General features: G+C 43.8%; 1 protein-coding gene across 1 annotated transcript in view; it reads left to right on the forward strand.

The window, feature by feature from the left end:
- The first annotated feature begins 1,949 nt into the window (after nucleotides 1–1,949).
- Nucleotides 1,950–15,227, forward strand: part of chek1 (checkpoint kinase 1) — a 33,890-nt gene continuing 20,612 nt past the window's right edge. The window contains exons 1-4 of the mRNA XM_072238865.1: nucleotides 1,950–2,048; nucleotides 3,563–3,651; nucleotides 12,649–12,872; nucleotides 13,723–13,787. Of these exons, the coding sequence (XP_072094966.1) occupies nucleotides 3,584–3,651; nucleotides 12,649–12,872; nucleotides 13,723–13,787 (357 nt within the window). The 5' untranslated portion in view covers nucleotides 1,950–2,048; nucleotides 3,563–3,583. The remainder of the gene's footprint in view (nucleotides 2,049–3,562; nucleotides 3,652–12,648; nucleotides 12,873–13,722; nucleotides 13,788–15,227) is intronic.

The raw sequence follows: 15,227 nt of genomic DNA on the forward strand, positions 1-15,227 counted from the left end.
CTTCCGGTCCTCCCGTAAGCGACAGGTGGCTCTCAGAAGGCAGTGGTCAGAGAAGAACACCGGCGTGACGTCGGTGGACCTGACCGCGAGGGACTCAGACAGGAAGAGGAAGTCGATCTGGGAGCGGGCTGAGCTGTCCGATCGTGTCCAGGTGGCTTGTGGCTGTGCTCCACCTGTGGGGGTGCCAAAGGCATCGCGCAGCTTGGCTGTCTTCACCGTTTCCCTCAGGAGTCTAGAGGTACTGTCCAGCCTGTCGTCGGCGCTGCCGGGTCCTCCAGCCGCATCAATGGTGCAGTTGAAGTCTCCGGCCAGAACGACCGGCTGGGATGTCACCAGCAGCTGTGGGAGCTGCTCGAAGATGGCCAGCCGCTCGCTCCGCACGGGGGAGGCGTACACGTTGATCAGCCGGAGCGGAGTGCCCCGGTATTTGACGTCTGCTACCAGGAGGTGCCCCGCAACCACCTCTTTAACTTGGGTGATTGAGAAGTTGCCTCCCCATAGCAGAGTCCCCAGGCCGGAAGCGCGACAATCGTTGCCCCCCGACCACACAGACAAACTCTGGGTCCACCAGTGTGACCACCTCCAGTAGTTGTGGAGGTGTGGTAGTCCGCACTCCTGGAGGAAGGTCACGTCGGCCTTTACAGTGTCCAAGTACTGGAGCGTGCTGACGCCCTCACCCAGTACTCTTCAAACTGCGCACGTTCAAGCACGTCAGTTCAAGGTTCGCCATCATTTAAAGTTCTTTATTTCAACTGCTCGCTGTCCTTACCTTCGCGGTCCTGAGCCTTCATGCCCACCGCCTTAGTGAAGTCTTCCACCTGCTGTGGGCTCAGGTACTGGGGGTAATCCTCCCCCGGGTGTGGCAGTTCTGGTTCTGGGCCCGGGGGGTTGTTGACTTCCGGGGCTGCTTTCCCTTCAGGCTGCTGGGTGCCGGCCGTGGCTCTGCTCCCGGATTCCTGGAGCTGGGGGTCACTGCTGCTCTCTGCCTCCTGTACTTGGGGGGTGGCCAGCAGACTTTCCCTGCTCTCTCTCCTCCTCTCCGCCTGTTTTGCCAGCTGTCTCCTCCGCCAGGGCTGCTGGCCTCCCCCAACCCCTTCCTCCTCCGAAGAAGACAGGTTACCAGAGGCTGTGTGCTCCCCTGCCCCTTTTCTTTGGTTTCTCCTGTTGCTTCACCCTCTGTCGTTTGGGTGGAGCCTTTTGGGGCTTTTGCGCTTGCCCACAATGCTCCAGCCTTCTTCCCCCTCGGCTCTCCCCTCCTCCATGTCTTGTGGTGGGTGGCCTCGGGGTGGTTGCACCTTCCTCCCTGGTGGTCTTTACCATTGCGCCAGGTGCCACCTCTGCAGAGGTGGCAGGTACCTCCAAACCTGCCAGGGCCCTTTCAGTGCCAACACGTCCCAGACAGGCCCTGTACAGGTGGTCAACCTGTCCATAAAGGTTGCACACAGTCCTTGGAAAGGTAGCCCTCCAATTCACAGTTCTCACACATCACAGCCTTGCACTGAGCTACTATGTGCCTTACCTTGCTGCAGTTGTGACACACACTGGATTGCCTGCATACATCATGAGACCCCCAATAGCAAAGATTGTGGAGGGTTTTTTTTTACTTTTTTATAAACTTAGCCGAGAAGTGATACCTACGCCAGCCGGACCCTTTCGGATCCTGCTAGTCTTCCCTCTGTTAAGTTAGTCCGACTATCTACAGGACACCTACTTATCCTACTTCTCTTCAACTTTTGAAGTAGGTTTGGTGTAATTTCTCTCAATCATATGTTGTCTTTTTCCCCCTTGTGGCGAAACTTCTTTTAGGATATGTAAAATAGATGATATTCCAGCAACCAAACTTGTTTGCATGAATACTCCTCCTCTCAGCTGAGAATTCCTGTCGCGCTGTTCCGCCCGCCGTTCTTAGCGTCTGATGTCATTGCAAGCGTGATGACGTTTACGGTAGGCGTCGCAGGGGGGAACGTAAGGCGCCAAACTCGGTCGGGAGTGTTGCGGCAAGAGAAACGAAGTTTGTGCCGGGTCACTCGGCGGGCCTGGCGGAGCAGGTGATTGGGGAGGGGGACCTCCGGAAACGGGAGGAGTGTGGATAGGAAAATCGGATTGAAGCGATGGCGCGGGAGTGAGACGAAGGGGAGGGTTGTAAATGGAGTGAGGGAGGATGGGTGGTTGTTGGTGGGAGGGAGAGGGACGGGGTAGAGTCGGACGAAAGGGAGGGGGTAGGGTTGCAACTCGGACAATATTTAAGTGTGAGTTGGCATGTGGCAAATAACTGCATTACAGTCAATGGATTAATTCCACAGAAAATAATCTAACCATCTGGCTGGACTTCATTGGTACGAAAGCTTGTTGACCAGAACTGATTCCATTAAGAAATCGGCGATAATCAGGGGAGAATATGGGTACACTGCAGAGACTACTAACTTCTTTCCTGACACGCCAAGGCCTTTCTGCCATATGCCACAAGCCAAATACTGGAAATAATTATGAATATAAATTTGTCCAGCTCCATCCAGCATTTAACAACATTCTCCAACCTATGGCTTGTATCACTTACTACATCTCCAAGGAGAAAAAAAGGTGGAAATCTGGGGAAAAGAAGCATAAAATACTGAAAAGGATTCGGTGGTAATGCAGCATTCTGTAGAGAAAGAAGCAGTTAATGATTCAGATGTGATGTGACTCTTAATCGTGGCAGTGATCTTTCATAAGTTCTAAGAAAGAGCCATTAACCTGACACATTTGCTCTGTTTCTCTGCAGAATGCTGACTGAAGTGCCAAGTATTCCCAGCGCTTTATTTTAATTGAAAAGATATGGCCATTCCGTCATTGTGGTGGCTAGGTCTGAGTCCTGAAACGCCATCCCCATCAGGAGTGCAGAGATCCTTAACCAGAAGAAGTGCAGTTGTTCAGGATGCATTCACTGTTACTTTCTTTGGGGCAATTGTGGACGTGCAGTAAAATCTGGCATTGGTAATGAAGCACCACACATCAAAGTTGCTGGTGAACGAAGGGTTGTCCTGACGAAGGGTCTTGTCCCGAAAGGTTGACTGTACCTCTTCCTAGAGATGCTGCCTGGCCTGCTGTGTTCACCAGCAACTTTGATGTGTGTTGCTTGAATTTTCAGCATCTGCAGAATTCCTCGTGTTTACATTGGTAATGAAGTGTGGATTCTGGAAAGTCAATAACCAAAGACAGTCTTATAGAACACTACAGCACAGTACAGGTCCTTTGGCCCACAATGTTGGGTCTAACCACTCCCTCCTAGATTGCCCTCTACTTTTCTAAAATCCATGTGCCTATCTAAAAATTCCTTTAATGTCCCCAATGTATCTGCCTCAACTACCACCCTGGCAGTGTGTTCCATGCACCACTCTGTGCTTTTAAAAAAAAAATCGTATACCTGATGTCCCCCTGTACTTTCTCCAGTCATCTTAAAACTATGCCCTCTTGTATAAGCCATTTCTGCACTGGGAGAAAAGGTCTCTGGCTGTCCTTCTTGCACGCCTTCGAGTATACTTGAAGATGACTTCAGCTTGTGATGATGTGTTCCCTTTTTCAGCATCATTCGTGATTGTGCAGGATGATGGCAGTTCCATTTGTGGAAGATTGGGATCTGGTGCAGACTTTGGGTGAAGGAGCATATGGCGAGTAAGTCATGCACTTCGCTGAAGTGAATTAAAAAATAATTCTTAAAAACTAATTTGGTAGATCAGCAATAGCATTTAAGGAGGTATTTCTTAACTTGCAGCAAAAGTCTGGAGAAAGAAACACTCCACGAGAAGGGTGCACCATCTGTGGAGAATTCCCAAGGAAGTTAGGATGATATAATTTTGAAATAACATGCGTTATAATGAGGATTAATTAATTGATGGTAGGCAAGAGGACTGAGAGAGTTTAAAACTACAAGGTATGTCACAAAAATTCTAAAGAATGTGGGACACATGAGAAAATTATTAAAAATATTGACAGGGTTTTTATAGAAATACAAGCAAAAAGCCAAAAGTAATGTTGATTTTTGAGGCTCAATGTAAAATTGGTAATGAGAAGGTACAGATTCTAAATAATGAAAATAATAATAGATAGCAAAGGTCTGTAGAGAGAGGGAAACTTTTATTTTTATCAGTGAAAAAGTACCGGACTAATTTGTTGTACCTTTACAAATAAGTGGCATCAGAGATAGTGGATGCTTTGGTTGTAATCTGAGGAGACCGGATGTATGTTCTCAAGTTTGTTGAAAATATAAAGATAAATGGCTTATCAGGTGATGCAGAGTACACAAGAGCCTGCAAAGTGATAAGCACAGGTTAAGTGAATGAGCAGGAAGGTGGCCTTTGAAATATGTTGAACAAAAAAATGAAGTTTCCTGCCTGCTCTGGAAGGAAGAATGAAAAACTTGATTGTTAAATAGACAGGTGATTATAGAATGTTGCAGTGCAAACTGAATCTCTCTTGCACACAAGACTGGTATGTAGGTTAAACAAATACAAACCCCATTTCCAGAAAAGTTGGGATATTTTCCAAAATGCAATAAAAACAAAAATCTGTGATATGTTAATTCACGTGAACCTTTATTTAACTGACAAAAGTACAAAGAAAAGATTTTCGATAGTTTTACTGACCAACTTAATTGTATTTTGTAAACATACACAAGTTTAGAATTTGATGGCTGCAACACACTCAACAAAAAGTTGGGACAGAGTTAAAATAAGATTGAAAAGTGCACAGAATATTCAAGTAACTCCGGTTTGGAAGACTCCACATTAAGCAGGCTAATTGGTAGCAGGTGAGGTATCATGACTGGGTATAAAAGTAGCGTCCATCAAAGGCTTAGTCTTTGCAAGCAAGGATGGGTCGTGGCTCACCCCTTTGTGCCAAAATTCGTGAGAGAATTGTTAGTCAGTTCAAAAGGAACACTTCTCAATGCAAGATTGCAGAGAATTTAGGTCTTTCAACATCTACAGTACATAATATTGTGAAAAGATTCAGAGAATTCAGAGACATCTCAGTGCATAAAGGGCAAGGTCGGAAACCACTGTTGAATGCGCGTGATCTTCGAGCCCTCATGTGGCACTACCCAAGAAACTGTCATGCTACTGTGGCAATTATAGCCACCTAGGCGCGGGAGTACTTTGGAAAACCATTGTCACTCAACACATTCCATCGCTGCATTCAGAAATGCAACTTGAAACTGTATTACGCAAGGAGGAAGCCATACATCAACTCTGTGCAGAAACGCCGAGCTCATCTCAGATGGACCGAAAGACTGTGGAACCGTGTGCTGTCGTCAGATGAGTCCACATTTCAGCTAGCTTTCGGAAAAAACGGGCGTCGAGTTCTCCGTGCCAAAGATGAAAACGACCATCCAGATTGTTATCAGCAAAAGGTGCAAAAGCCAGCATCTGTGATGGTATGGGGGTGCATCAGTGCCCACAGCATGGGTGAGTTGCATGTATGTGAAGGTACCATTGACTCTGAGGCGTATATTAGGATTTTAGAGAGACATATGTTGCCATCAAGGCGACGTCTCTTCCCAGGACGTCCATGCTTATTTCAGCAGGACAATGCCAGACCACATTCTGCACGGGCTACAACGGCGTGGCTTTGTAGACACAGAGTGCGTGTGCTTGACTGGCCTACTGCCAGTCCAGATCTATCTCCTATTGAAAATGTATGGCGCATCATGAAGAGGAGAATCAGACAACGGAGACCACGGACTGTTGAGCAGCTGAAGTCTTATATCAAGCAAGAATGGACAAAATTTCCAATTGCAAATCTACTACAATTAGTATCCTCAGTTCCAAAACAATTAAAAAGTGTTATTAAAAGGAAAGGTGATGTAACACAATGGTAAACATGCCTTTGTCCCAACTTTTGTTGAGTGTGTTGCAACCATCAAATTCTAAATTTGTGTATGTTTACAAAATATTAAGTTGGTTAGTAAAACTTGAAAATATTTTCTTCGTACCTTTGTCAGTTAAATAAAGGTTCACGTGAATTAACGTATCACAGATTTTTGTTTTTATTGCATTTTGGAAAATATCCCAACTTTTCTGGAAATGGGGTTTGTAAGTAGAAAGGCTAATGGAATGTTGGCCTTTATTGTAAGGGTTATGGAGTACGAAGGTAAGGATGTTTTGTAGCAACTTTATTGGGAGCTCATGAGACAACACCTGGTGTTCTGTGTACAGTCTCAATCTCGTCTTTAAAGAAGGGCATACTTGGATCAAGGGATTCACATATGAGGGGAGGGGTGAGCAAGTAGGGAAGAATGAGAGGTGATCTTACCGAAGCAAGATTCTGAGGGTGTTGTCAGACGAGATGCTGAGAGGATGTTTCTCCAAGTGAGGATATCAAGAAAATGGGATATAGTTTGAGTAATTGGTTTCCTATTGATCAGGAGATGAAGAGGAATTTCTTCTGTAGATTGTGATCCTTTAGAATTCTCCACTTAAGAGTTGTGGTAGAACCATAGAATATGGCTTCAGATTTATAGATAATTGGGCAGTTTTCCAGGGAAGGTGGGACCTGTTCCGGTGGGACGGTTTACATCTGAACTGGAGGGGGACAAATATTCTTGCAAGTAGGTTTGCTAGAGAGGCTCCAGTGGATTTAAACTAGATACAAGGGGGGAGGGTACCAGAGTGTAGGAACAGATGTAGGGGAGAAGGAAGGAAAAGAAAATAGTAAAGTTGTTTTCACCGTTAGTGATGAACAGAGAATAAGAGGTGGAAAGTTTCTTAAATGCATTTATTTTAATGCTAGGAGCATTATAAGAAAGGTGGATGAGTTTAAAGCATGGATTGATACCCGGAAGTATGATGTGGTAGTTATTAGTGAAACATAGTTACAGGAGGGGTGTGATTGGCAACTAAATATTCTTGGATTTCATTGCTTCAGGTGTGATAGAATCGGAGGGACAAGGGGGGAGGTGTTGCATTGCTTGTCAGAGAAAATATTACAGCGGTGCTCTGGCAGGATAGATTAGAGGGCTCGTCTAGGGAGGCTATTTGGGTGGAATTGAGGAATGGGAAAGGTATAGTAACACATACAGGGGTGTATTATAGACCACCAAATGGGGAGTGAGAATTGAAGGAGCAAATTTGTAAGGAGATAGCAGATATTTGTAGTAAGCACAAGGTTGTGATTGTGGGAGATTTTAATTTTCCACACATAGACTGGGAAGCCCATACTGTAAAAGGGCTGGATGGTTTGGAGTTTGTAAAATGTGTGCAGGATAGTTTTTTGCAGCAATACATAGAGGTACCAACTAGAGAAGGGGCAGTGTTGGATCTCCTGTTAGGGCATGAGATAGGTCAAGTGACAGAGGTATATGATGGGGAGCACTTCGGGTCCAGTGATCACAATGCCATTAGTTTCAATATAATTATGGAGAAGGATAGGTCTGGACCCAGGGTTGAGATTTTTGATTGGAGAAAGGCTAACTCTGAGGAGATGCAAAAGAATTTAGGAGGAGTGGATTGGGACAATTTGTTTTATGGGAAGGATGTAATAGAGAAATGGAGGTAATTTAAAGGTGAAATTTTGAGGGTACAGAATCTTTATGTTCCTGTTAGGTTGAAAGGAAAGGTTAAAAGTTTGAGAGAGCCATGGTTTTCAAGGGATATTGGGAAAAGAGAGAGATCTACAATAAATAAATGAGGTGCTCAAGGAATATAAAGAATGTAAAAATAATCTTAAGAAAGAAATTAGAAAAGCTAAAAGAAGATTTTTAAAAGAAGATTGCTTTGGCAAGTAAGGTGAAAATAAATCCAAAGGGTTTCTACAGTTATATTAATAGCAAAAGGATAGTGAGAGATGAAATTGGTCCCTTGGAGAATCAGAGTGGACAGCTATGTGTGGAGCCAAGAGAGATGGGGGAGATTTTGAACAATTTCTTTTCTTCGGTATTCACTAAGGAGAACGATATTGAATTGTGTAAGGTAAGGGAAACAGGGAAGTTATGGAAACTATGATGATTAAAGAAGAGGAAGTACTGGAGCTTTTAAGGAATATAAAAGTGGATAAGTCTCTGGGTCCTGACAGGATATTCCATAGGACTTTGAGGGAAGTTAGTGTGGAAGTAGCAAGGGCTCTGACAGAAATATTTCAAATGTCATTAGAAACGGGGATGGTGCCGGACGATTGGTGTGTTGCTCATGTTGTTCCATTGTTTAAAAAGGGTTCTAAGAGTAAACCTAGCAATTATCGGCCTGTGAGTTTGACGTCAGTGGTGGGTAAATTGATGGAAAGTATTCTTAGAGATGGTATATATAATTATTTGGATAGACAGGATCTGATTAGGAACAGTCAACATGGATTTGTGCGTGGAAAGTCATGTCTGACAAATCTTAATTGAATTTTTTGAAGAGGTTGCTAGGAAAGTTGACGAGGGTAAAGTGGTAGATGTTGTCTATATGGACTTCAGTAAGGCCTTTGACAAGGTTCCACAGGGAAGGTTAGTTAGGAAGGTTCAATTGTTAGATATTAATGTTGAAGTAGTAAAATGGATTCAGCAGTGGCTGGATGGGAGACGCCAGAGAGTAGTGTGGATAACCGTTTGTCAAATTGGAGGCCGGTGACTAGTGGTGTGCCTCAGGGATCTGTACTGGGTCCAGTGTTGTTTGTCATATACATTAATGATCTGGATGACGGGGTGGTAAGTTGGATTAGTAAGTATGCAGATGATACTAAGATAGGTGGAGTTGTGGATAATGAAGTAGGTTTTCAAAGCTTGCAGAGAGATTTAGGCCAGTCAGAAGAGCGGGCTGAAAGATGGCAGATGGAGTTTAATGCTGATAAATGTGAGGTGCTACATTTTGGTAGGACTCATCAAAATAGGACATACATGGGTAAATGGTAGGGCATTGAAGAATGCAGTAGAACAGAGGGATCTAGGAATAATGGTGCATAGTTCCCTGAAGGTGGAATCTCATGTGGATAGGGTGGTGAAGAAAGCTTTTGGTATGCTGGCCTTTATAAATCAGAGCATTGAGTATTTGAGTTGGGATGTAATGTTGAAATTGTACAAGGCATTGGTAAGGCCAAATTTGGAGTATTGTGTGCAGTTCTGGTTACCGAATTATAGGAAAGATGTCAACAAAATAGAGAGAGTACAGAGAAGATTTACTAGAATGTTACCTGAGTTTCATCTCCTAAGTTACAGGGAAAGGTTGAACAAGTTGGGTCGTTATTCTTTGGAGCATAGAAGGTTGAGGGGGGACTTGATAGCGGTATATATTTCAATGCTAGGAGTATTGCGGGGAAGGCGGACGAGTTGAGGGCGTGGATTGACACGTGGAATTATGACGTTATAGCAATTAGTGAAACTTGGCTACAGGAGGGGCAGGACTGGCAGCTTAATATTCCAGGGTTCCGATGTTTCAGATGTGATAGAGGCAGAGGAATGAAAGGTGCGGGGGAGGCACTGCTTGTCAGAGAAAATGTTACAGCAGTGCTCAGGCAGGACAGATTAGAGGGCTTGTCTACTAGTCCTTATGGGTGGAGCTGAGACACAGGAAAGGTATGGCCACATTAGTGGGGTTGTATTATAGACCACCCAATAGTCAGCGAGAATTGGAGGAGCAAATCTGCAGAGAGCTAGCAGGCAACTGCAAGAAACATAAAGTTGTGGTGGTAGGGGATTTTAATTTTCCACATATTGATTGGGACTCCCATACTGTTAGGGGTCTAGATGGTTTAGAGTTTGTAAAATGTGTTCAAGAAAGTTTTCTAAATCAATATATAGAGGTACCAACTAGAGGGGATGCAATATTGGACCTCCTGTTAGGAAACGAGTTAGGACAAGTGACGGAAGTGTGTGTAGGGGAGCACTTTGGTTCCAGTGATCATAACACCATTAGTTTCAACTTGATCATGGACAAGGATAGATCTGGTCCTAGGGTTGAGGTTCTGAACTGGAAGAAGGCCAAATTTGAAGAAATGAGAAAGGATCTAAAAAGCATGGATTGGGACAGGTTGTTCTCTGGCAAGGATGTGATTGGTAAGTGGGAAGCCTTCAAAGGAGAAATTTTGAGAGTGCAGAGCTTGTATGTTCCTGTCAGGATTAAAGGCAAAGCGAGTAGGAATAAGGAACCTTAGTTCTCAAGGGATATTGCAACTCTGATAAAGAAGAAGAGAGAGTTGTATGACATGTATAGGAAACGGAGTAAATAAGGTGCTTGAGGAGTATAAAAAGTGCAAGAAAAGAAGGAAATCAGGAGGGCTAAAAGAAGACATGAGGTTGTCTTGGCAGTCAAAGTGAAGGATAATCCAAAGAGCTTTTACAGGTATATTGAGAGTAAAAGGATTGTAAGGGATAAAATTGGTCCTCTTGAAGATCAGAGTGGTCAGCTATGTGCGGAACCAAAGGAAATGGGGAAATCTTAAATGGGTTTTTACTAAGGAAACTGGCATGAAGTCTATGGAGTTAAGGGAAACAAGTAGTGAGATCATGGAAACTGTACAGATTGAAAAGGAGGAGGTGCTTGCTATCTTGAGGCAAATTAAAGTGGATGAATCCCCAGTACCTGACAGGGTATTCCCTCGGACCTTGAAGGAGACTAGTGTTGAAATTGCAGGATCCCTGGCAGATATACTTAAAATGTCGGTGTCTACGGGTGAGGTGCCAGAGGATTGGAGAATGGCCCATGTTGTTCCGTTGTTTAAAAAAGGATCGAAAAGTAATCCGGGAGATTATAGGCCGGTAAGTTTGACGTCGGTAGTAGGTAAGTTATTGGAGGGAGTACTGAGAGACAGAATCTACAAGCATTTGGATAGACAGGGACTTATTAGGGAGAGTCAACATGGCTTTGTGCGTGGTGGGTCATGTTTGACCAATCTATTGGAGTTTTTTGAGGAGGTTACCAGGAAAGTGGATTTTGTCTACATGGACTTCAGTAAGGCCTTTGACAAGGTCCTGCATGGGAGGTTAGTTAGGAAAATTCAGTCGCTAGGTATACATGGAGAGGTGGTAAATTGGATTAGACATTGGCTCAATGGAAGAAGCCAGAGAGTGGTAGTAGAGAATTGCTTCTCAGAGTGGAGGCCTGTGACTAGTGGTGTGCCACAGGGATCAGTGCTGGGTCCATTGTTATTTGTCATCTATATCAATGATCTGGATGATAATGTGGTAAATTGGATCAGCAAATTTGTTGATGATACAAAGATTGGAGGTGTAGTGGACAGTGAGGAAGGTTTTCAAAGCTTGCAGAGGGACCTGGACCAGCTGGAAGAATGGGTTGAAAAATGGCAAATAGAGTTTAATACAGACAAATGTGAGGTATTGCACTTTGGAAGGACAAACCAAGGTAGAACATACAGGGTAAATGGTAAGGCACTGAGGAGTGCAGTAGAACAGAGGGATCTGGGAATACAGATACAAAATTCCCTAAAAGTGGTGTCACAGGTAGATAGGGTCGTAAAGAGAGCTTTTGGTACATTGGCCTGTATTAATCAAAGTATTGAGTATAAGGGTTGGAATGTTGTGATGAGGTTGTATAAGGCATTGGTGAGGCTGAAGCTCGAGTATTGTGTTCAGTTTTGGTCACCGAATTACAGGAAGGATATTAATAAGGTTGAAAGAGTGCAGAGAAGGTTTACAAGGATGTTGCTGGGACTTGAGAAACTCAGTTACAGAGAAAGGTTGAATAGGTTAGGACTTTATTCCCTGGAGCGTAGAAGAATGAGGGGAGATTTGATAGAGGTATATAAAATTATGATGGGTATAGATAGAGTGAATGCAAGCAGGCTTTTTCCACCGAGGCAAGGGGAGAAAAAAACCGGAGGACATGGGTTAAGGGTGAGGGGGAAAAATTTAAAGGGGACATTGGGGGGGGCTTCTTCACACAGAGAGTGGTGGGAGTGTGGAATGAACTGCCAGACGAGGTGGTAAATGCGGGTTCTTTTTTAACACTTAAGAATAAATTGGACAGATACATGGATGGGAGGTGTATGGAGGGATATGGTCCATGTGCAGGTCAGTGGGACTAGGCAGAAAATGGTTCGGCACAGCCAAGAAGGGCCAAAAGGCCTGATTCTTTGCTGTAGTTTTTCTATAGTTTTTTCTATTTAAAATTATGAGGGGGATAGATAGAGTTGATGTGGATAGGCTTTTTCCATTGAGAGTGGGGGAGATTCAAACAAGAGGACATGAGTTGAGAGTTAAAGGGCAAAAGTTTAGGGGTAACATGAGGGGGAACTTCTTTACTCAGAGAGTGGTAGCTGTGTGGAACGAGCTTCCAGCAGAAGTGGTTGAGGCAGGTTCGATATTGTCATTTAAAGTGAAATTGGATAGCTATATGGACAGGAAAGAAATGGAGGGTTATGGGCTGAGTGCAGGTCGGTGGGACTAGGTGAGAGTAAGAGTTCGGCACGGACTAGAAGGGCCGAGATGGCCTGTTTCCGTGCTGTAATTGTTATATAGTTAGTATACAATATATTGCAGGCATATGAACTACATGGAAATCTACAGGTGCAGAGAGAGTTGGAAAGTGGTGTAGAGGCCAAAACCAGATCAATAATGGTCTTATTGCATGGGAAAGCAGGGATGAAGAGCCAATTGGCTCATGCTCTGTTTCTGATGCATTTAACTCAATGGAGTATTTGGAAGTTTTGCAATGTACATAACTGCTTTGTATTTGATCATAGGGTACAATTGGCAATTAATCGACGAACAAAGGAAGCAGTGGCAGTGAAGAAAGTGGACACCACACATGCTCGTGACTGCCCTGATAACATCAAGAAAGAAATCTGCATCAATAAGATGTTGAACCATGAAAACATCGTCCGCTTTTATGGGCATCGTCGAGAGGCCCATATCCAATACTTGTTTTTGGAGTATTGCAGTGGAGGAGAGCTCTTTGATAGAATAGGTAGGATCTGTGCTTAAATTTAGGGTTTAAAATGGAGAAGTTTGGGGTGAGGGGGAAAAGGGTTAAAGATATTTTGTATACGGATTGGCTAATTTTAATAATTTTGGTTATACAGTTGCTGTCGCTTTTACGGATATACTTGTGTGGGTTCTTTAGTAATTGCACCATTGTGTCTTGAGCTAGAACAAACTGGCATCCACTCCCAGACATTCTCTCTATAGAACACCCAAAAAACTTAATGGGAGAAATGGAAAATCTGAAGTTGTACATAATACTTTTCCAGATGTTACGGGAACAAAATAGGACAGTCTTTAAAGTTCACTATAGAAGCTGCTTCAGTTGTCCTTCTAAAAACGCAAACACAAGGAAATCTGCAGGTGCTGGAAATTCAAGCAACACACACAAAATTGCTGGTGAACGCAGCAGGCCAGGCAGCATCTCTAGGAAGAGGTACAGTCGACGTTTCAGGCCGAGACCCTTCGTCAGGACTAACTGAAAAGAGATAGTCAGAGATTTCTGGCATTAGCGATTTCTCTATCTCTTCTTTCAGTTCGTCCTGACGAAGGGTCTCAGCCCAAAACGTCAACTGTACCTCTTCCTATAGATGCTGCCTGGCCTGCTGCGTTCACCAGCATTTTTTGTTTTCAGTTGTCCTTCTATGTTTTTTGGTCTATGGCCTAAATAGGGCATGTTGAAGAATCCATCTACTCGGGCACCTGACTGAAATGAGGCCTGGGAATTGGGATTAAATTTAAGAGTGATGTAAAATGACATAATTTCAGACAATATTAATGATTTGCGAGCTGATACCAAGTTCAGCCTTTGATTAATTTGATCTGCCTTCCCACAGAGCCTGATGTGGGGATGCCTGAAGCAGATGCTCATAGGTTTTTCCAGCAGCTGATAGCAGGAGTGGTAAGTGCCCCTAATCATTTATCCTTTTGTTTTAAGTGAGTGTTTATGATGTGCAGCAGCAGTTTTCTCTATTTAGATGTGCATTACAGAGCATGATCATAGATGGATTGTGTTATTTACCTGCCCGTGTTTGCTCTCGAAGAGCTTTGTCTGCCGGAATTGAATTGGCACTATAACCAGCAATAAGGATATTAACAGTGCTTTGTCCCAATTTTCAAATGAGATAAATTTTGGAGCTCACCATAATTCCCTTTTACAGAAAAACGCTGTTCATGGATGGGTGACCTCCCAAAGTACATCACAGCCTATGAACATCTTTAGAAGTTTCATCATTCTTCTAGGCAAGCCTTAATACTCAACTTTCAGATAGGCATTGGAAGTCTAATGTGCACCAAGATTAAGTCACAAAATATTCTCTGAACCAATTGTCCAGCTATTGTATCTGACTTATTAGTGTTACAGGTTTCCCCCGCCATCTGAAGGTAGAGCGTTCCTATGAAACGGTTCGTAAGCCGGAAGGTCGTAAAGCGAAGACGCAATTACCATTTATTTATATGGGAAAATTTTATGAGCGTTTGCAGACCCAAAAATAACCTACCAAATCATGCCAAATAACATATAAAACCTAAAATAACAGTAACATATAGTAAAAGCAGGAATTATATGATAAATACACAGCCTATATAAAGTAGAAATACTTTTCCACAATCACTGCCTGCACTGTTCTCCGTAGCAAAAATCTCACGCAAGTGCCGTCGGCAGAAAATCTCATGCATGCGCTCTTGGCAGAAAATCTCACGCAAGCGCCCTTGGCAGAAACACAGCGCAAGCACTGTCCAGTACCCTTTAAGCTATGAAGCTGCCAAATCATACCAAATAACACCTAAAAATACACAGCCTATATAAAGTAGAAATAATGTATGTACAGTGTAGTATCACTTACGGGAATCGTGAAGACATCGAGCACACTGATGATGGTGTGTTAGGCTGAGACGTCGGAGGTTGGGGTGGTGCAGTGGCCCCCCACCCTCCGGGCAGCGAACCGATACCGATCCGCGAAGAATGCAGCGGTACAGTGGTAGCTGGAACGCACCCAGCACATCTTTAAGAAAAAAGCCAAAATAAACAAGCTAATTAATTAGGTGCTGCCCGGCACGTAAGTGTTGGCCCAGATCAGAGGCAGCGCAATCGGCAATCTTCAACATCATCTTCGTCAACTTCCACAAGTCAAGCTCGCTTTGTCCTTGCTTCATTCACCATGATCGAAATGCTTAATTATGTCTAGTTTTACGCTAAGTGTAACACCCTTACGAGCTCTTTTAGGCTTTTCTGATTCCTTAGAACTCATCTTGCAAACAGCTGCTCACAGGCACGTGTTTAAGCAATGCCGGCGAGAATGCCGTTCCGGGGGCGGAGCGGCTGTTCAGGGCACGCACTGCT

The sequence above is a fragment of the Mobula birostris genome, chromosome 20, assembly GCF_030028105.1.
Source record: "Mobula birostris isolate sMobBir1 chromosome 20, sMobBir1.hap1, whole genome shotgun sequence".
In the NCBI taxonomy this organism is placed as follows: Eukaryota; Metazoa; Chordata; class Chondrichthyes; order Myliobatiformes; family Myliobatidae; genus Mobula; species Mobula birostris.